The sequence below is a fragment of the Mchenga conophoros genome, linkage group LG1 (genome assembly GCF_057382185.1).
Source record: "Mchenga conophoros isolate Kocher_MC1m ecotype Shallow Benthic linkage group LG1, M_conophoros_male_GT1.1, whole genome shotgun sequence".
Classification (NCBI taxonomy): domain Eukaryota; kingdom Metazoa; phylum Chordata; class Actinopteri; order Cichliformes; family Cichlidae; genus Mchenga; species Mchenga conophoros.
The window spans coordinates 40,587,109-40,607,447 of record NC_140526.1 but is presented as its reverse complement, the minus strand read 5'-3'; the positions used below and the strand labels follow the sequence as shown (position 1 = coordinate 40,607,447).

The following is a 20,339-nucleotide window of genomic DNA, read 5'->3' as shown; positions in this document are numbered from 1 at the left end:
AGATGATCATAGACCTCAGGAGGAAGTCACCCCCTACAACACCAGTGAACATCCAAGGGAAAGACATTGAGATAGTGGACTCTTATAAGTACCTGGGTGTTCACCTCAACAATAAACTGGACTGGACTACAAATACAGACGTCCTGTATAAGAAGGGCCAGAGTCGACTCCACCTGCTGAGGAGACTGAGGTCCTTCGGAGTCTGCAGGACTCTGTTATTCTATGACACTGTGGTAGCATCTGCCCTTTTCTATGCAGTGGCCTGCTCGGGGAGTGGCTGCACGGACAGGGACAGGAGCAGGATTGACAAACTGGTGCGGAGGTCTGGCTCCGTGCTGGGATGTCCCCTGGAGTCTGTGGAGGTGGTTGGTGAGGGGAGGATGTTAGTAAAGCTGACATCCATCATGAACAACCCACATCACCCACTGCATGAGTATGTGAGTGGGCTGAGCAGCTCCTTTAGTCAGAGACTGAAACACCCTCGCTGCAGGAAGGAGCGCTTTCGCAGATCATTCATCCCAACAGCAGTTAGACTTTATAACTCCTCAATCATGATGTCATGAGTCACTGGACACTGTGAACATCCACGGTCACCACTTCATGCATAATGGACCTTCCAAGCTATATAGTTTGTCTTCCATATTTCCAACTATATCCATAATCACATACTGTGTATGCTACCATTGTATATAGTGTATTATCTTACTTTTTTTCATTGATTGTACTTATTTGTATTTTTGTATTTCCTTCATATATCTGTACCTGAGCTGAGGTGACGCAAAGATTTCCCCGTTGTGGGATCAATAAAGACTTATCTTATCTTATGTCCGTTTAGCTGGGCTTCTTGCATCTAGAGTGTGCGTCATACAGGCTCAGGTTTTTCCTGTTTGCTGGTGCTTGCCTGGGTCTGCCCTCCATCGATGGCTCCAGTGAGCCTGTACTTAAAGACCAGAGCTGCCATCAGTTCTTTGCTAGTCTGTCAGCTACCTCCTGTTCTCCTCGTCCAGTCTTCACTTTGCTTACCTGCAGTCAATTACCTGAACACTGGTTTTCTTGGCAAGATTTTCCAAACTTCTCCACAGACTCACCCTTGGCACGCAATTAATTACCTCCTTCACCTGCTCCTCCTGTCTGCTGTCTTCTCTGGATCGTCTGGAACTTAAAGTTGGAATCGCATTTTGTCACTCACCTGTCGGACGCTCCCTCAGCTGCCTCCCCTCTATGCTTAACAACCTCCACCTGCTAGTAAGCCATCAAGTCTCTCTTTCTGGTTCTCGCTCATCATCCCCATATCTAACTACACTATCCCTCTGTTGCAGAGCCTCATGTCAGTGATTCTCTGCCTCGTGCTCACGTCCCATCCTTCGCCCCCTCGTCATTGTTATTCTTGTGTTTGCAATAAAACTCATATATTCCATTGATGTCTTCTGTTTGGTATTTGCGCTTGGGTCCACTGCCATGTACTGGCTTCTAGGCCCTTAGTCCGCTCAGCAAACAGGAGTCAGTCGCAGGACTCGTCTATAAAATTACATGAATTTATTTTCAACTTGGACTAAAACAACAATTCAGATCCAGAAACACTGATTAACTCACCGCTAACCACGGAGGAATCTTGCCACAGGAATGTGCACACAAGAAGACAAAGGTTAGCTTTTCTCAACAGGATAAACCTTTAAACGCTAAACCGTCGCCAGTGACGGGTTAGGGCAACTCCAGGCCTCAAGGGCTGGTGTCCTGCAGCGTTCTTGTCAAACCCTGGTTTAAAGCGTAAATGAGGTTAGGGGTTAAAGGGATAAGGTAGAATAAGACAACTATAGTGGAGAAACGTGGTGTTGAACACTGACTGTAGTAGTTCAATAAGACTGAAGTTCAGCCACTTTCTTAAGTAGGGGCTTCTGACAAGGTTAACAGAGAGAGGTGTGCAATCACTCACAGGTGTGTGAAGCCCAAGGGGGGGCACCTGTGGTAACTCCCACCTCTGCAAAAAAAAAACAACCCACCAACACACGCAAGAGTGGAATTTTATCATTTTATACTTATACAATGATGATACTTCAGAATTATGCAATTCCATTATTATGACTTATGTCTCACTGTCTCCAGTTTGAGACTCACCACCGTCACAAAGCAGCATTTCAAAGACACTACAGTCCTGCAAATGAACTGCATGCTGTTTGTGCAGATGTTTGTACATGTTGGCGCTATTACCACTCTTTGTTGTGAGCAGTGTTGGCTCATTACTCAAAAAAGTTAATGTACTACACATATTATACAAAACGTACTTTTCTTAAAAGTCAAAAACTCAACGATCCAGGTGAGGAAATCCAAAAAGGTGATTCTGCTCATCTGGACGTAGCGTTTTCAGTGGCAGGAGCGTTTCGCCTGTCACGGTCCTGGGTCTTTGACCCAACGTTTTGGGATTTTGAGTTAGTAGTCTTTGATTTCATTGATATTTATAGTATTTGGTCTCTTGGTTTCCGTCACTGTGCTTCCTCTGTGTTCCTTGTGTCACATCTGATCTAGTTATGTGTTCATATCTGTGCTTCTCATTGTTCCAGTGTCAGTCCATGTCTCTCTGCCTGTTTCCTCTCGTCCTGTGTCTCATTCCCTCGTTATCCCTCTGTGTATTTAAGCCCTTTGTCTTCCTCTGTTTGCTGCCTGATTGTCTGCGTATCATCTACTGCAGGTGTGGGCAACTCCAGGCCGCAAGGGCCAGCGTCCAGCAGGTTTTAGATGTGTCCTTGATCTAACACAGCTGATTCAAATGGCTAAATTACCTCCTCAACATATCTTGTAGTTCTCCAGAGGCCTGGTAATGAACTAATCATTTGATTCAGGTGTGTTGACCCAGGGTGAGATCTAAAACCCGCAGGACACTGGCCCTTGAGGCCTCGAGTTGCCCATCTCTGATGTATTGCCTTTACCACATCTCATGTTTCTAGTTTCTTCCCAGTTTTGGATTTGTCAGTTTAGTCTCTGTTGCTTTCTGCTTTTCACACATCTGTCATAGAAGATGTGACTCATCCAAATGACTTTTTCAGTCTGGAGTATTTGGAGTGTGTTACTTAACCCTTGTGTGGTGTTCGTATTTTTGTTACTCAGCCAGTGTTCATGGGTCTGGTGGACCCGCTAGAGTTTTGGCTTTCCAAATTAACACTATCAAACAATTTTATGTTAAATTACTCAACAGATGTTTACTTCATCCCAATTACAAGACATATGAACAGCAAACATGGTTAATTTTTTCCCTTTACCTTTGTTAGATCACATTTATGAATTAATGTGCTTCTCGTTTTTCTTTTATATAAAATGTTATAAATAAATCAGTTATAATCAAGTGGAGTGAGTGGAAAGACACAACACATTTACACGTGAAAAAATAATTAATTGTTTAATTTTTCTTTTGAAAAAAACTGAACACGGGTCTCACAGACCCGAACACCATACAAGGGTTAATCACTCCCAGGAGAATTTCCTTATCCTATAGGATTAAAAAAAAGTAATGTGTTGAGTATACTCGTTGCATTACATTCGTGTTTCTCTGTAAAACAACATAATTAACAACAAAATCTCTTCTAAAAGTGATACCAGAGTTAAAGGATGGTAAAAAAGCTTTCAAATCATAATGTGGACTGTGCGTGGAATAAAAGCTGCAAGCTGAATGAAAGAGAAATATAAATTTTGTCTCACAAAATGAGTAAATTCAAAGTAACTTTGGAAAAATGAGCTATTATAACTTTTCATTTTTTATTTTATTAGCACACTGCTAATATGTGTGCTTCTCACTGCAGATGATTACTGTCAGAATATAGGAATACATGCTGCTTTTGATCCGACCACGTAGTGTTGGTCAGCATGGAGAGAGATCAGACTGCACAGAGAGCTGCTCTCAGACATCACATCACATTTTAAGACAGATCAAGTACTGACATTCTGTGCTAATTTGGGAACAGATCTCTTTGGGACCTTTATGGAAACAAAGAGCATTTCGAGGGACCCGATGCGTTTAAAAATGACCCTGAACATTATACACTGCCTGGCCAAATAAAAGTCGCCACCTGTTGGTCAATTACTGCATTGGCAATTACCTTTCAGCTGGCAACAAGTTATTTAACCCCAGCTGGTGAAATGAGTTGCTTCTCATTTCATAAACAACCATGTCGCGAGACACATCACGTGGTCATGGAAAAGATGTTAGTGTGTTTGAGAAGGGTCAAATCATTGGGATCCATCAAGCAGAGAAAACGTCTAAGGTTAAGAACTGTCCAATGCATTATTAAAAAGTGGAAGGATAGTGGGGACTCATCGTCTTGGAGGAAGAAATGTGGCCAGAACAAAATCCTGAATGATCATGATCGGCAATCACTTAAATGTTTGGTGAAATCAAATTGAAGAAAAACAACAGTAGGACTCAGGGCTATGTTTAATAGTGAAAGTAAGAGCATTTCCACACACACAATATGAAGGAGTGGGACTGAACAGCTGTTTAGCCGTAAGAAAACCACTAATCAGTGAAGCAAACCGGGGGGAAAGGCTTCAGTTTACTAGGGAGCATAAAGATTGGACTCTGGAGCACTGGAAGAAGGTCATGTGGTCTGATGAGTCCAGATTTACCCTGTTCCAGAGTGATGGGTGCATCAGGGTAGGAAGAGAGGCAGATGAAGTGATGCACCCATCATGCCTAGTGCCTACTGTACAAGCCTGTGGGGGCAGTGCTATGATCTGGGGTTGCTGCAGTTGGTCAGGTCTAGGTTCAGCAACAGCATGTGCTCCAAGAATGAGGTCAGCTGACCAGCTGCTATGGACCGCAAACGCCTGCAGAGAGTGATAACAACTGCGGAGAAGATCATCAGGACTCCGCTGCCCTCTCTGCAGAGCAGCTACCATCACAGAGTCCAGAGGAGAGCTGCCTCCATCCTCAAAGACCCCACACACCCCCAACACGGACTGTGCACACTTCTGAAGTGTGCACATCAGGTCATCCTGCATATTAAGCTATAGCTCTTTGCACACATCTCTGTTTCACACCTCCATATTTTGTCTCCTTTCCTGTCTTCATTTATTTATTTGTACTATTTGTATTTTATACGTTCTGTTTCTATTGTATATATTAATCGGCATCTGTGGGTGGACAGCAAAGAAAGGATTTCATTGCACAGAGAAACGCCTTTGAATCTTTGAATCTACCCGACTATACTGAATGACCAGGTTATTCCATGAATGGGTTTTTTCTCCCCTGATGCATGGGCCTATTCCAAGATGACAGTGCCAGGATTCATCGGGCTTAAATGATGAATTAGTGGTTCTGGGAGCATGAGACATCATTTTCACACATGGACTGGCCACCACAGAGTCCAGACTTTAACCCCATTGAGGATCTTTGGGGTGTGCTGGAGAAGGCTTTGCACAGTGGTCAAAGGAGCTTGCAAAGAAAAGCGTCTGGACTTCTTTAAGTTACTTGAAGACGTTTCACCTCTCATCCGAGAAGCTTCTTCAGTTCTAAGGTCAAATGGTGGAGAGTCCCAGAGAGTCCCAGTCCCAGACCTCTACATTGGAGAGACCAAACAGCCACTTCACAAGCGCATGGCACAACACAGAAGAGCCACCTCCACAGGACAAGACTCAGCAGTCCATCTGCATCTAAAGGTCAAAGGTCACTCTTTCGAGGATGCCAATGTTCACATTTTGGACAGAGAGGACAGATGGTTTGAAAGAGGAGTGAAAGAAGCATCTATGTCCACTGTGAGCGACCATCTTTGAACAGAGGCGGGGTTTACGACACCAACTCTCTGCCATCTATAATCCAGTTTTGAGATCCTTCCCAGACGCCTTAACGCCCACTCACATCCTGGGCCATCTGACCTCAGGAATTCGCATGATAAGGTTGGCCAGGTTTCACAATGAACACACCCGAAACTCTGGCTGATTGGGACCCACACCCAGTTTCCCACCTTGGTTCAGGCGATTAGAGGATCATCAGGGGGTCCTTTTGTCCCTCTGTGGGGGGAAACTCCCACTAGGTTTATATCTGGGACTCTCCACCATTTGACCTTAGAACTGAAGAAGCTTCTCGGATGAGAGGTGAAACGTCTTCAAGCAACTTAAAGAAGTCCAGACGCTTTTCTTTGCAAGCTCCTTTGACTACGATGACCTGGATGACTGAGAACCTTCACAGACATTTTGCACAGTGGTCAGACTCCACCATCATCAATTCAAGATCTTGGTGAATGAATGCAACACTGGATGGAAATAAATCCTCTGACATTGCAGAAGCTTACTAAACAATGCCACAGTGAATGCGCCAAAGCTGAAGGGCGACCAACAAAATATTAGAGTGTGTGACCTTTTAATTTGGTGGTGACTTTTTTTGGCCAGGCAGTGTATTAATGCAGAATAGCAAATTAGTAAATCTTTCTTTTAGACTTAATGAGAAATAAGTAGAAAAGGCTTTTTTTTAAAAAATCTCTCCAACATAGAACACAATAAATGAATGTTGATTGTTACAGCGAAGTCTTTGCTTAACATTTAATAGTATTTTAGAACAGAAGATTTTGTTCATATGAAAAAAAGTTTCAATATGGAAGTATGCAATCTGTTATTTACGTATAAAACAAACAGTGTATAGCTTTGTGTAACAAATATTTGGGCATGCTGCAGCACACTCCTGCTAGCTGCTTTTAAATGTTTTCTATGTGATTTAGTATTTTAAATCATTTTTGTTGTCCAGTTTCGCTAAAGTCCAAGTTGATCCCAGAGAGCAGTTCTCCTTCACAGGAACGGTTTAAAAGCTCTTTCAGAGTTTCATTCACGTTGTTGAAAGCTGAGGAGAAGCTGCAGTTGGGGTATCTTCTACCTTCATCTGTATGAAATGACCCCATGACATCCTGCACCCACTTCACCTCGTTGCTTAGTTCCAGGGCCAGGGCATCAAACCGGCTCTGTCTCTCCTGGAAGCGGTTGCTGATGGCACCGAGGCTGCAGCTGAAGGCTTGGATGTCATCCTGCAGGCTCCTCTTCAAGGCCTCCACCTTACGGAACTCGTAGCGGATTTGCGAGAGCTCGTGACGCATGGCTTCATTCTCCTCCTTGTAGCAGGCTTCCTTTTCATTATAAATAGAGACCATGGCGTCTATATTTTCCTGCAGAGAGTCGTGGGCTGCGGCCAGGCTAATGAACGAGCTCTCCATCTGGTCAATGTCCTCCACAACCTGGGCAAAGCGCTCAAAGTTCACGTAGGTGTTGTTGGGTGGCATGCTTGAGTGGGACTTGATAGTGTACTCCCTCAGGCGCTTGGTCTTCAACTGGCGCCGCTCACTTTTCTTTGGCCCCCTGGCTTTATTCTCTTCCTTGTTCTCATTGGACTAAACAATTTCAAACACAGAGAGAGATTAACTGTTTTAAAGGTGCTCTACAAATCCAAGTTATTATTATTATAAATAGTAGTGACTTTATTTATAAAGAACCTTTCAAAAACACTGTCAACATGTTTTTTATTCAAAGAATTAAACATTAAGTCAACATCAAAAGTTTGAGAGATAGCATAATAAAAATGTGAAAAGAAAGGATAGCATGCTCAGGTTTTTAAGAAAACTGCAGGAGATAACTGCAGCAGGCGCTGAAAGGACTGGGAACAAACAATTAGGTCTGCAAATGTGGGACAATTACAGTTTGTTTTTGTTTTTTTTTGGGGGGGGGGGTAATTTTGATTCTTTACAATAAAAATATTTCTTTAAAAATTTCAGAGGCTTAAAAATAACTGGAGAACTGACAGTTTCGTGGACGGATGAATCCTGTTACCTAATTATTCCCAGAGAGAGGACACTAAGTAGATAAAACAAAAATTAATAGCTTTTCATGGAAACTTTCAATAACCGTTCCTGTTGGACAGTGACTTGGTTTTCCTCGTCCCTGTTCAGGATTTCCGTGGCTGCTTGTGAATCCTTGTTAGGATCCCTGGGGTTTGGACCCGGCGTTTTGGGGAAGGAATTTTGTTGTTGATTTTGGGTTTTATGATTTCTTTAGTTTCTGAGAATCTCTTATCTCCAAAAGTTGATTCTGTTCATCTGGACGCAGCGTTTTGTGGGAGAAACGTTTCGTCACTCATCCAGGTGACGTCTTCAGTCTCAGCTGACTGCAGGTTTCAATCTTATAAACAGGACATTTGCACAATGACTGAAACCAGCCCAGTGAGGGAACAATGGGCTGGGAGGTCAGTTCCTTAATCTTAATTATGCAAATTCTCATGACCATTGATCAACAACCACATTCGTGGTTGATTCGCTCTGTTCCTGTGCTACTGCCAGTGTAACTACCGCCCCTCCCCCCTCTGCTCAGCGCAAAGCGTCGTTCACGTCAAAGATCCGGCTCTAAGAGCCATTTCGTTCGTGACTGACACATCACTAGTGGATGCACAACTCTGTGAAAACAACTGAAAACGCTAGTGTGGATAGTTTTCAGAAGAAAACGCAGTTTTCAAATTTATCCGGGCTGGTGTGGACGTAGTCACAATGTTTTGTTTTATCTACAAAGAGCTCTTGGACTTCACGATTCAGTTTTTGTCCTAATGTGCAGTGTGAATTGCGTAAAGTCTCCTTGATCAGGTCATTTCAGAGCAACTCTACGTTAAGTCTGAATATTTTCCTAAATGAGAGATTTCAGTTTTTCATGCTCGAGTCTCCTGTTTCTCTGTAAATTTCTGAATTTATACCAGTGAAGTTTTTAAAAAGCGAAGAGCCCTAAGTGGTTTCTGAGGCATCATTTCTCTATAAAGCTCTCTGATAGCCATGCATTGCTCTGCGAACTGAGATGGCTTCAACAGAAGCATTACCTTGATCCATGGGTGATTGAGGGCATCTTGAATTGTTAATCTTTTCCTGTGAGACAAAAAAAAATCTTGCTAACTTTCATTATGTAAAAGTGGTGATGTGACTATAATGAGCTCTCCAGAATTAATGTGCGTTTTACTCTCCTGCTGTGGCACAAGTATCCTTCACTAAGCTATCCCTGAGCTCTTACTTCTTATCCTTCTCGAGTAGCTGGCTGATGAAGTTCTTGGCCAGCTTACTGGTGTGACAGAAGAACTCTTCATCAAACTCATAATTTATGGCTGAAATGTTCCCCAGTGTGTCCTGTTTTGTGTCCCCCAGGAAAGGAGAGGCACCACTCAGCCTGGAATAAAACAATAAAAAAGTGCAGTTTATTATACTGCTGCATTACTATGTATATGATATTGTAGGAGATGCCACATTAATATTGGGCGAGGTTAACTTGCAGGATGTAAGTGATGACACCAATGCTCCACATGTCTGCTTCCAATCCAAGGGGCTCATAGTTGACAATCTCTGGAGCTTTACAGGCAACCAATACAAAAATAAATAAATATGCACATAAAACAGAAAGGTAAACATTTCCTTGTATTTAGATCTAATATTGCAAACCCTTTAATGCGTTTCTATTTTTAAAGACATGACAGTTCAAAACCAGATTGCTAACTGGATAACTGGGACCAAACTCCTTTAAAATGTCCATTGCATTGTAGAACTGCTGGCAGTAAACAATGCTTTTCTTTCTAGCTTTTCTTATTTCTATTATTTTGTGGATATTTTTTGATTATTTTTGTTTACCTTCGTCTTTGTCCAGATTATTTTCTGATCGTTTAAGCAAAGCTGAGAGTTGTGATTAAGTGGCTAGATCGACATCCCCTAAATCTTCAGGCTGCCTTTTCCAGAGTTTTGGGATGTAGTTATTGACTTCATAACAGCTGAGAGGTCAGAATCAGAATCAGTTTAATTTCCTGAGAAGACTTCAAAAATTAAATCTTAGACAGATTGGCAAGTGATGTAAAGATTTTAAAAATGGAATGAAAAAGATTGGGTGACTGTAGCTCCGGAGATAGAGCTCGGACATCTACTAATCGAAAAAGAAAAAAGTTCTGGTGTGAATGAGGTGTTGTACAAAGCAATAGGAGTCCCCAGGTAGAGCAGAAAAGCACTATATAAGAACCAGTCCATTTACCAACAGTGAAGGAATATGAGCTCTTTGCTACCCCAGTTTATAAATAATAATCTTACCTACAAACTCAGGAGTTCCAAAGATGTTCTTGAACTCAACTCCAGCTTCAATCTTATGGGCAAGACCAAAATCAATCAGTTTTATTCTTGGCAAGGGTGTGTTCTTATCCAAAAGCATTATGTTTTCAGGCTGCAGAAGACAAGAACATGTACTAAGCAACTTTGAACACTTCACATTAGGAGGTTCTAAAACATGTGAGTTGATTTTTTGATACAAAAAGGGAAGAAAAATTAAAAAAGGGAAAAATCATTTGTGGAAAGCAGTGAAAAATGGACCCATCATGTTTCTATGCACAGCTTAATTCATGAATTTACTTTATTTACTATATGCTCAGTGGCATTTTGGTCTACGAACAAGTTTTCAACTACGAGTGAAATAAATCATTTTATTGATTAGTACATGGGATACATTGTCAGATAAGTGATTGTTTCTAAATGTCAGAAAAATGTTGTTACAATGTTTTGTTTTTTTCACTTAGCACATTCAGATGTGTTGCTACATATGAAGACCAGTCAATCATTTTGGACACACCTGGTCTTATTCTTTTTTTCTTTTACAGTGTTTGAAATAACACATACTGATGTTTGAAGCAAAGAAATGTGTTAACTGTTTCACACTCTTTATTCTTTTCACTTCTTCAGTTGTTCTCTGTTTTCTTTACTTTGGTCTCTAACTTATCCCACACCCATCCTAGTTCAAACCGTACGGAGCGATGCTTCTTCCAGGAGAGCACCAGGTACGTGTCTGAAACGCTGCATCACCAATACAGTTTTAAGATAAGATAAGATACAGAGTTTAAAAAATTGATTGTTTTGTTGACTTAGATTGTTAGATTCTGTTTAGAAATACAAAAGCAGCTTTGTAACTGCAGGAATGTCTTAAAGACACAACGTCCTGAATGACCTCGAATTTTCTGCTTCTAAATTCAGATAAAACTGAGGTTGTTGCACTAAATATCTAAGAAATATGGCATCTGGATGGCATTACTTCAGCTTCCAGCAATACTGAGGAATCTTGGAGTCATTTTCCACATACAAAAAATCAGGCCTCATCTTATCTTAATGATCTAGTCACCCCATTAGAGCAATTTGCTCTCAGACTCTGGGCCTACTTTTGGATTCTAGACTAGTTAAAAGTAGAATGGGAGGCAGAGCCTTCAGCTTTCGGGCCCCTCAACTGTGGAACCAGCTTCCAGTTTGGATTTGGGAGACAGACACCCATTCCACATTTAAGATTAGGCTTAACACTTTCCTTTTTGGTACAGCATATAATTAACGCTGGACCATGTGACCTTTCTGAATCCCTCCCTTAGCTATGATGCAATAGGTCTAGACTGCTGGGGATTCCCATGATGCATTGAGTGTTTCTTCTTCAAACATACTTTTTCACTCATTATCTGTTTATACACCACGTTGCGTGGTTCCACTTTGCATTTAATTATTTTTAAATGCAATGGTTCTCATCCACACTTTGCCCTGTCTTGATCCCCTCACCCCAACTGGTTGCGGCAGATGGCCCCGCCCCTCCCTGAGCCTGGTTCTGCCGGAGGTTTCTTCCTGTTAAAATGGAGTTTTTCCTTCTCACTGTCGCCAAAGCGCTTGCTCATAAGGGGTCATATGATTGTTGGGGTTTTTCCGTTTTCTTTGTATTATTTACCTTACAATATAAAACACCTTGAGGCAACTGTTTTTGTAAGTTGGCTTTGTTCATCATGACCCCTCAGAAGGGACTCGATCCATGAAACTACTGGCTAATAACCTGCCTCAGCACAACATGGAAGCTCCTGTCAGTTATCACAGCAGCTAAGATGGCACATTGATCAATACATGAGCAGGAAGGAATGGGTACAACATTAACTACTGGAAGACTTGAGACTATAAGACCAAACTGACAAACCAGTGAAACACCTGGATTGACAACAAGAAAGCCTGTAATTCAACAGAACCCTAAGAGCCTTCATCATGAACCCAATGCAACACACTAGAAGTCAACTCTCACAAGTCGCCATCAAGTGTGGGATTGACCAAGGAGATGCAGTATCTCCCTGGCTGTTCTGCATAGGCCTAAACCCCTCAGCCAGATCGTTAGCAAAAATGGCAATGGATACAGACTGCAGAATGGAGCTAATGTTAACCACATGGATAACTTCAAGCTCTATGCCAGGAGCGAACATTGATCCAGACCACTAGGATCTACAGCAATGACATATGTTTCGGAGGTGTTGTCCCTGGCTCAGCTGCAGGGGAGGAGTGGTGCAGTGAGCTCAAGGGGGTGGTACCGGGAGGCAGGTGAGCCACAGGTGGTGGTGACTGACTGATGACAGTGTCTCTTTCTGTTTCTCTATATAGTGAAGGCAAAGTTGAGCGGGGACGGAGAGAGCTGGACTGGAACGACTGTGTTCCCTGACTTCACAACTTTCAATAAAACGCAATTATAGTGAGCACGATCATCGTGTGCGTCGTGTACTTTTACAAGTGGTACCGAAACCCAGGAGTGGGATGTCTGACCCGCACGATGCGCTACCTACCCAGCCTGCACAGTTGTTGGCACAGATGCTGGTTGAATTGGCAACGATGTGTCAAGATCAGGCGGTGGCCCAGCGGGAGCGTCTGATTAAGCTGCAGGAGCACTCAGACCAGCAGACCAGGGTCCTTGAGCAGCTAGTTGGGGCTCCTGCACCGTCGAGGCCCCTGCCTCTGTCAGTAGTGATGCAAAGGATGGGGGACGGTGATGATCCTCAGGTTTTTTTGGAGGCATTCCATGCAACAGCGGAGGCGTGCCAGTGGCCACAAGCACAGTAGACCCCCTGATTCCAATACTGTCGGAGGAGTTGCAAACGGCAGCCCTGAGCCTACTACCGACCTCACAGAGCTGCGTCGCTGACATGAGCCAGGCCGTGTTTGAGCAGATGGGCCTCACCCAAGAAGATCATCGCCGGCGGTTCCGCACCTGCAGGCTGACTGGGGAGGATCATCCGCTGCCGGCGAGACAGCTAAGTGGACGTGGACGTGGCGGTCACACTGGTGGAGGATCACCTGGCCGCAAAAGCAAGGGAGGACGCGCCACCCCCCGCCACCTGGAAATTACCCCCACAGGAGATTTCCCACTGGAGCATTCTCTTGATGACACTCTGCGCTCAGCCTTTGACCAAGTGATTGAGATTGATGGTCACGTGGTGCACCCTGAAGCCGTGCGGACCTACCCGCACTTCATGTTCGTGTTATTAAAAGACAGGTTATATTGAGTGAGTCGTGACACTCGCACGGAGGAGACACACAGCCAGTTGTTGGTGCCACAAGGCCGCTGGGAAATGATTTTCCAGGCGGCTCATTATAACCCCATGGCAGGGCATATGGGATGTGACAAAACTCTGGAGCAAATAATGGCCTGGTTTTATTGGTCGGGCATCTGGGTGGATGTTCACCGCTGGTGCGCATCCTGCCCAGAATGCCAGCTTGTTAACCAGCCAGCCATTCAAAAAGCGCCTTTGCGCCCACTCCCACTAGTGGAGGTTCTGTTTGAGCGCATTGGCATGGTTCTCATCGGGCCATTTCACCAGAGTGCACGTGGCTATCGCTTTGTATTAGTTCTGGTGGATTATGCAATGGGATACCCGGAAGCAGTGCCACTGCGTGACATCTCTACAAAGCGTGGGGCACAGGCACTGTTTCAGGTCATCTCCCGAGTCAGTATCCTGAAAAAAATTTTGACTGAGCAGGGCACGTCATTCATGTCTCGCACACTGCGGGAACTGTCCAAATTGTTGGGCATTAAATCTGTTCGGATCAGCGTCTACCACCCTCAGACTGACGGGCTGATGGAGTGGCTGAATAAGACTTTGAAGTCCATGATTTGTAAGTTCATTCACGAAGATGAATGCAATTGGGATCGCTGGTTAGACCCTCAGTTATTTGCAGTTGCCGAGGTCCACCAGGCCTCCACAGGATTTTCTCCCTTTGAGCTGCTGTTCCGCCAGAAGCCACATGGGGTGCTCGACCTGATTAAAGAAAGCTGGGAGGAAGGTCCGTACGGAGCCCCGCAGGGGACATGGGAGAAAAAAAAATTAGGGAGAAAAAAAAAATTAATACGGACTTTTGCGAGATCTCGCAAAACAAACTCGGGATCTCGCAAAAGTTTTAGCCGCATTCTTCGGAGGCCGCCAGCTCGAAGCCGACCGGGAGGTCGAGGCACGATGTGCCGGGAAAGCGGTGTTCCTCCCGGCTGTAGTAGGTCTCGACCTCCCGTTAGCTTCGAGCTAGTGGGTGTCAGATCTCCAAAAACATCGGAGCACTTTTGCAAATATGTGATGTCTTGTAAACCGAGCAGGTATCTGACGTTTACACAGCTACATTCACGCCTCAAAATATCTTAAAAGTGTATTTTGTGACCCAGAAAGAGTAACATTACAACTAAGTAGCTGCCGCCATTGTTGGAATTCAACTTTTGCGAGATCCCGAGTTTGTTTTGCGAGATCTCGCAAAAGTCCGCCTTAATTTTTTTTTCTCCCTAATTTTTTTTTTCTCCCTAATTTTTTTTTTCTCCCTAATTTTTTTTTTCTCCCTAATTTTTTTTTTCTCCCATGTCCCCTGCGGGGCTCCGCAGGTCCGAGCCCTGCAAAGAATGAGATTCAGTACGTGTTGGACCTGAGAGCAAAAGTCCATCATTCCCACCTCCCTCCATTGTGATGACCATCTGACACGCCCAGAGAGCGGGCAACAGCGCTTTGCAGACGTGTTCCCCCCCCTGCCTGGCAGAACGTCTGTCATTGAGCATCGTTTTGAAACGCAGCCTGGCGTGACGGTGCGTTCACGGCCCTACAGGGTTCCTGAACATAAAAGGCAAATTGTTCAGAGGGAGTTAGCCAAAATGCTGAAAATGGGAGTAATAGAAGAGTCACACAGCGCCTGGCTGATATTGATCCCTTTGTCCTGTTTATTTTGGGCTCGTTCCTGTAAGAGCTCTGGGTCTGAAAGCTTGTACAAGTAGTATAGAGGCCTTTGGCGGTTATTGGGTGGTTTGGATCACTACATATAGGAGACATCTAATACGATTACCCTTGACAACTGTGCCAGAAAGCCTCCCCTGGCACTGCCCCCTGAACCCACTGCACCGCTGCTCCCTGGCAGCTGAGTCTCAAACCACACCCCACCACCACAAACATCTTATCTGTGGTGAAAAAAGAGACTGTGATATATCTTGTTTGGACAAACCTTAAGATCAAAGTGGGCTATCTTTCTGGCGTGAAGGTAGTTCACCCCCTCAAGGATTTGCTTGATGAACTGAGTAGCCTCCTCCTCACTCAGAGACTCCTTCTGGGCCAGGAAATCAAACAGCTCACCACCAGAGACTCTGAAAGGGTTAAAAAATCACTGTAAAAAATGCCGGTTTATCTCTTTTTATACGTTTCTCCTTCATTTCCCACTGAATAGCTTCAGGAACATACTGTCCGACAACCTTTCACACATTCAGTGAGCAGGCCTATCCGTCCACTGATGCTGGACGAGTAGGCCTGTCTTGCAGTCGCCGCTCTTCTGTCAGGTCATATTAGAACAGAAAGGACCATCTCCAAACTTTTCCCACACATTTAAAATTGTGAATATTTGGTAGCCAGAAAATGTTATGACTGGGCAAGAGCAATGCTATCACAGTCGGACGCTGGAACTCACTGAGCTCCTGAGAGCGACTTGTTCTCTATAGAAGCAGTCTGCATTCTGAGGTGCTTGATTCTGTGCATCTGTGGCCCCGGAAGTGACAGAAACACCGGAATTCAATTACATGGATGGGTGAGTGAATACTTTTGGCAATCTAGTGTATATACTTAATATCTAAAATATATAATGTGGTGTATAGCTTCATATAGCAAATGATTTCTTTTTAAAGATTTTTTTTTCTCCATGTTTTGTAGCCTTTTTTCTCCCCGGTCATGTCCCTGTGTCTGTCTGGTTTCTCCATGTCCTGTCTCTGCAGGTTCCTGGTTTCCCTGCCATGGCTAGTTAATGTCTCCAGTTCTGGTCCCTGAGTTTCTCTTCCTGTCAATAGTCTCTCTGTGTTTCATCCTTTTTTCTTCCCAGTCAGTCATGTCTCCCTGTCTTTCTCCAGCCCCTTTATCAAGTTCACGTGTTTTAGTCTGGGTCTCAGTGTGTGTTACTTCCTGTTTTATTTTGATAGCCTTGCTTTCACTTATACAGTACCAATTTAATTTCAGTAGTCCCCTCTAGGCAACATATATTATAAGGACATGTTTCAACATCACAACCACATCTAAAGAACAGCAGGACTTACTCGCCTCACCTATGATCAGTGTTCATGATTCAGTAACAAGAAATGGGGAAAAAAGGTAGATTTCCAAGGTGAAAACCATTACTGACAAAAAAGAGCACAAAGGCTCATCTCATTTGCCAAGAAACATCTTGATGACCCTAAAAACTTAGGAGGAACATGTTCTATGGACTAAAAAGACAGATGTTTTACTTTTTGTAAGGTTTGCATCCTGTTACATCTCACATAAAACTAAAACAGCAAGTCATATAAGGGTATCAGCAAACGTGGTGGTGGTAGTGTGATGTACCGGGGCTGCTTCGATGCTTCAGGATCCAGACAACCTGTTATCAGTAATGGAGCCATGAATTCTACTCTATACCAAAAAATCCTGAAGGAGAACGTCTGATTGTCCGTTTGTGGATGTTAGTTAAAGTCTGGACTTGCATGTTCCCAAGAGTGGGACAAAATTAATACAATCAACCAAGTTTTAGGTAGGTACTTAGGTAATGGTAGTTATTTTCCATTAATAAATGAAAACACAATTTAGAAACTGTTTAACATTGACTCCAGTTATCCTTGTCTAATATTGATCTAAAACATGGAACTTTAGCAGACACGATAAAAAGAAATCAAGAAGGTGTCAAATGCTTTTTCACAACACTTTTCTTAAAAAAAATTTGAGAAAATTGGACAAGTAGAGCAGAAAAGAAGAAATATTGGGCTTAAAAAACTATATACAGCAGACGAGCCGTATCTGAAAGTTACGTCCTTCAGAAAAATCCAGCAAAAAACTGTCTTATGATCCTTCAGTTGATCCTTCTGCAGCCTCATAAGAAATGGGCTCTGCAGACACGGTACCTTAACATTACTGAAGCACTGCGGGATGATCTTGACAGAGGACAGAACAAACCAAAGCCAATATCCAATAAATAGTGTTGAAATGACCTTCCTATTCTGTTCATGAAAACTCATTTCACATATTGACTTTCACACTTGTTACCACCAACTCAGAGTTTGCTATATTATGCATGCCTGTATTTTCATGCATATTTGCACATTTCAATGATTTGTGCACCCATTTCCCATCTGCCTGGCAAAATATAGAATATACATGAAGATTTTCCACTGTACTGTATTTTAGAGAAGCTAATTGGGATTACTCAATAATCTTTGAGTAATTATAGTAGTTATAATCAGCTACTCACAGCTCCAGGATAAGCACCACATCAGTGCGGTTCTCATAGACGTCGTGCAGCATGACGATGTTGGGGTGCTGAATCTGCTGGAGGATGTTTACCTCTCGCTCTATTTCGTCTCGCCGGACTCCACGAGAGCTGGCCATACTCTGCCGCTTTTTGATAAACTTAGCAGCAAATTCCAAACCTGTAGTTTTCTCTCGACATTGCTTCACAATGGCAAACTGCCCACTCAAACACAGAGAGGAAATCACACAATCAAATGAAGATCATTGAAAAAATCACTTCCTAACTACCACACAGAACCATGAACATATCTGCAGGTTAGATGGAAACAAGGGTGCAGTCCTATTGACTGCACATAACTGTCATAAATATTTGGCAAAGTCTGGCGCGCTGCAAAGTTTAAGCAAACTACAACATTTGTAGGTCGTTTTATTGACTGTGGAAAATTAGAGTTATTTTAAAATAGACCAATGAGTAATTTAGTTATTAGTTTGACTGTTTGACACTTTACTAACTAGAATGCACCCCACAAATTTCCTTATCTATATTGAAAATGACAACACAAACAACAACAACAACAAACTGCACAGTTACACCACAGGTCATGTACAGTATTTAACATTCAAATTCACTTATATGACCATGCAGATGCATCTATTTTTTCCTGGTTCACTTCAATGGTTTGTAAGCTGACACTCCACTTCCTGCAGCCAGGCTAAGAGCAAATATAACCTCTGCTAAATATAAACAAGTCCTTTAAAAAGCAGTTTGATGTGCATGACATTTGTCTCTCTCACACAACACACAGCAACAAAAGCAAAGCCAAACATGCAACTTTGTTTCTCACTTCTCTCAGAAATAGAAACCACCTGATATTTAGAGAGTGTGTGTCAGCAATCATCAGCTAAAAAGGAAGCTGTGTGCAGCCAAAGACAAATAAAAGACTTTTCACTGGTGCAGTTAATGACCCAGTGTCATTTCCATACCGTTAGAGCTCAGAAATAACTCTGTGGAAGAGTAAATGTAAGTCAAGTTTGAAAAAGATCCCAGTGTATTTTGTGTAGGTGTCTACTCTGCAAACATGCCTTATATTTCCTACACCAGGATTACCAGTGATGAGCAGTTAAATGAACACAGGAATACACGTTGAAGTAGTTGGTGTTCTGGTTGGTGGTTGAGTTTGTAGTCAATCCATCCGTCTCACTATCTGCATTCTGATTTACATTAAACTAGCCGCTGTTACTCATTAAACTACATTTAAAGCAGATGCAAAAGCCGTGCGCGTCTGTACCTGCCAAGCTCTTCACCAATTTCATAGAAATCTTCCACTTTCTGTTGCTTGAATAGATCCATTACTGATGTTATTTCTGTCTGTCCTGAAATGATAATTAAATAACACGTAAAAAGTGCTTTACTTAAACAACATGGCCCAATTTTAAAAAACCATCTACAAATAATAAAGGGAAAAGATTTTGAAGTAAGCCTGTCCCCGAAAATAACCAGTTTCCGATGTCATCTGGAAAAACAGATCACAGGAACTGCAGCGTGTCGTGCCAGACAGACGCTACACAACGATAATGTGTAGAAAATGTTTTTAAAACATACGTAACTCTGTGCTCGTGGACTTCCTCCTCGTCATGCCCTGTCCCCGTGTCCGTGTCCCCGTGTCCGTGTCCCCGTGTCTGTGGCTGCAGCGCTCTGCACAGATCACGAAGTCGGGCAGAAAAGTCTCACAAAATTCGTATAGTTGGAAACAAATGTCGTCGTTATATATCGATAAAACGTGTATTCAGAGAAACAGTTACAGGATCTGAACGATGTGTTTGTGTTTGGTAAGATTAACATGATTAAAATGGTGAAGCAGTAAAAACGGAGACGCTAACGTCGAATTTGTTGAATCACACATGTGACATATGAAAACAAATACACAGTGGTCCTGTTTCACGTTTATGAGTGGACTGTTTTAGCAACACTTCAAGTGTTACTCAAGAGACTTCTCCATAACGCGTGTAATCTTCCTCCTTACAATGTAATGCAGGTAATAATAGAACAAGAGGTATCAAGCAGTTTCAAAGGAAAGGAGAAAAATATGTGTAAATATTATGTGAAGGCACAAAGCAAACTGTAGTTATGGTTACTGTAGATGGTGTAGTTAAAGTAAGAACTGTTCATTAAGCTGTAGCTACATCCTTACCTTCAACATTCACCACGTCACCTATAACCTGCTGGGGCCAGGGTGACATGTGGTGGGTTGGTAGACTGGTAATAAATAATAAATGTTAGGAAATTACAGCATCAGATTTTGAATTCTCTCTTCCTGCAGTTTCAGTACTTGCTATTTTTAATCTCATATTTCTGTTCTGTTTTCAATAAGCAGTAGCGTATATAGATTTTACAAAGTAAAAGTCTGTTACAGGTAAAGAGAACAGAGGTAAGCAGGAGGCGTTGGGTAGGTATGTTGTTTTCTTTTCCTGTTTTATTTAGTAATCCCTGTTATCAGTGTTACTTTTTGTTTTTATTAGTCTTTCACTCTTCAGTCTGCTCAGTCAATTAGAGTCTAACTCTAGTTATTAAGCTCCCCCTTGCAAAAATGCTTGTGAAATCTTAATAGTCAGGCTTTCCAGTTGGTCTTACTATGTCCAGTAAGATCCTCTTGTATGGTTTTTTTTTTTGACCGATTCTCTTATTTTCCCCCTTTGCTGCATTTGCTTTTCGCTAATAGTCTTTAAAGTTTTATTATTGTTGACCATAGCACATGAACAATGTAACTTTGGACTTCTATCCTTTGCATGCAGTGCACATAAT

At 42.7% G+C, this 20,339-nt stretch overlaps 1 protein-coding gene across 6 annotated transcripts; it reads right to left on the bottom strand.

The window, feature by feature from the left end:
• Positions 1-5,518: 5,518 nt before the first annotated feature.
• dapk2a (death-associated protein kinase 2a) lies at positions 5,519-19,396 on the bottom strand. Of its 6 annotated transcripts, none has more exons than XM_085278394.1 (9): positions 19,035-19,396; positions 18,826-18,910; positions 17,538-17,759; positions 15,282-15,420; positions 10,071-10,200; positions 9,272-9,347; positions 9,016-9,168; positions 8,828-8,873; positions 5,519-7,361 (listed from the first exon to the last, which is right to left on the bottom strand). In XM_085278394.1, exons 1-9 carry the CDS (start codon positions 19,048-19,050, stop codon positions 6,711-6,713), a joined length of 1,518 nt encoding a protein of 505 aa, XP_085134520.1. In that variant the 5' UTR covers positions 19,051-19,396; the 3' UTR covers positions 5,519-6,710. The 6 variants fall into 6 exon arrangements, with proteins under 6 accessions (XP_085134520.1, XP_085134513.1, XP_085134528.1 ...); XM_085278387.1 differs by having other exon boundaries at positions 19,140-19,396; XM_085278402.1 differs by having other exon boundaries at positions 10,071-10,122; positions 19,140-19,396.
• Between the last annotated feature and the right edge of the window lie 943 nt (positions 19,397-20,339).

Excerpts from the sequence above, each read along its gene's own strand:
- dapk2a (XM_085278387.1), bottom strand. The coding sequence starts at position 19,173 with ATGACGAGGAGGAAGTCCACGAGCACAGAGTTAC. Across the intron at positions 10,201-15,281 it reads TAGCCCACTTTGATCTTAAG|CCTGAAAACATAATGCTTTT; the intron begins GTTTGTCCAAAC and ends TGTCTTCTGCAG. Across the intron at positions 8,874-9,015 it reads CTACTCGAGAAGGATAAGAA|GAAAAGATTAACAATTCAAG; the intron begins GTAAGAGCTCAG and ends TTTGTCTCACAG.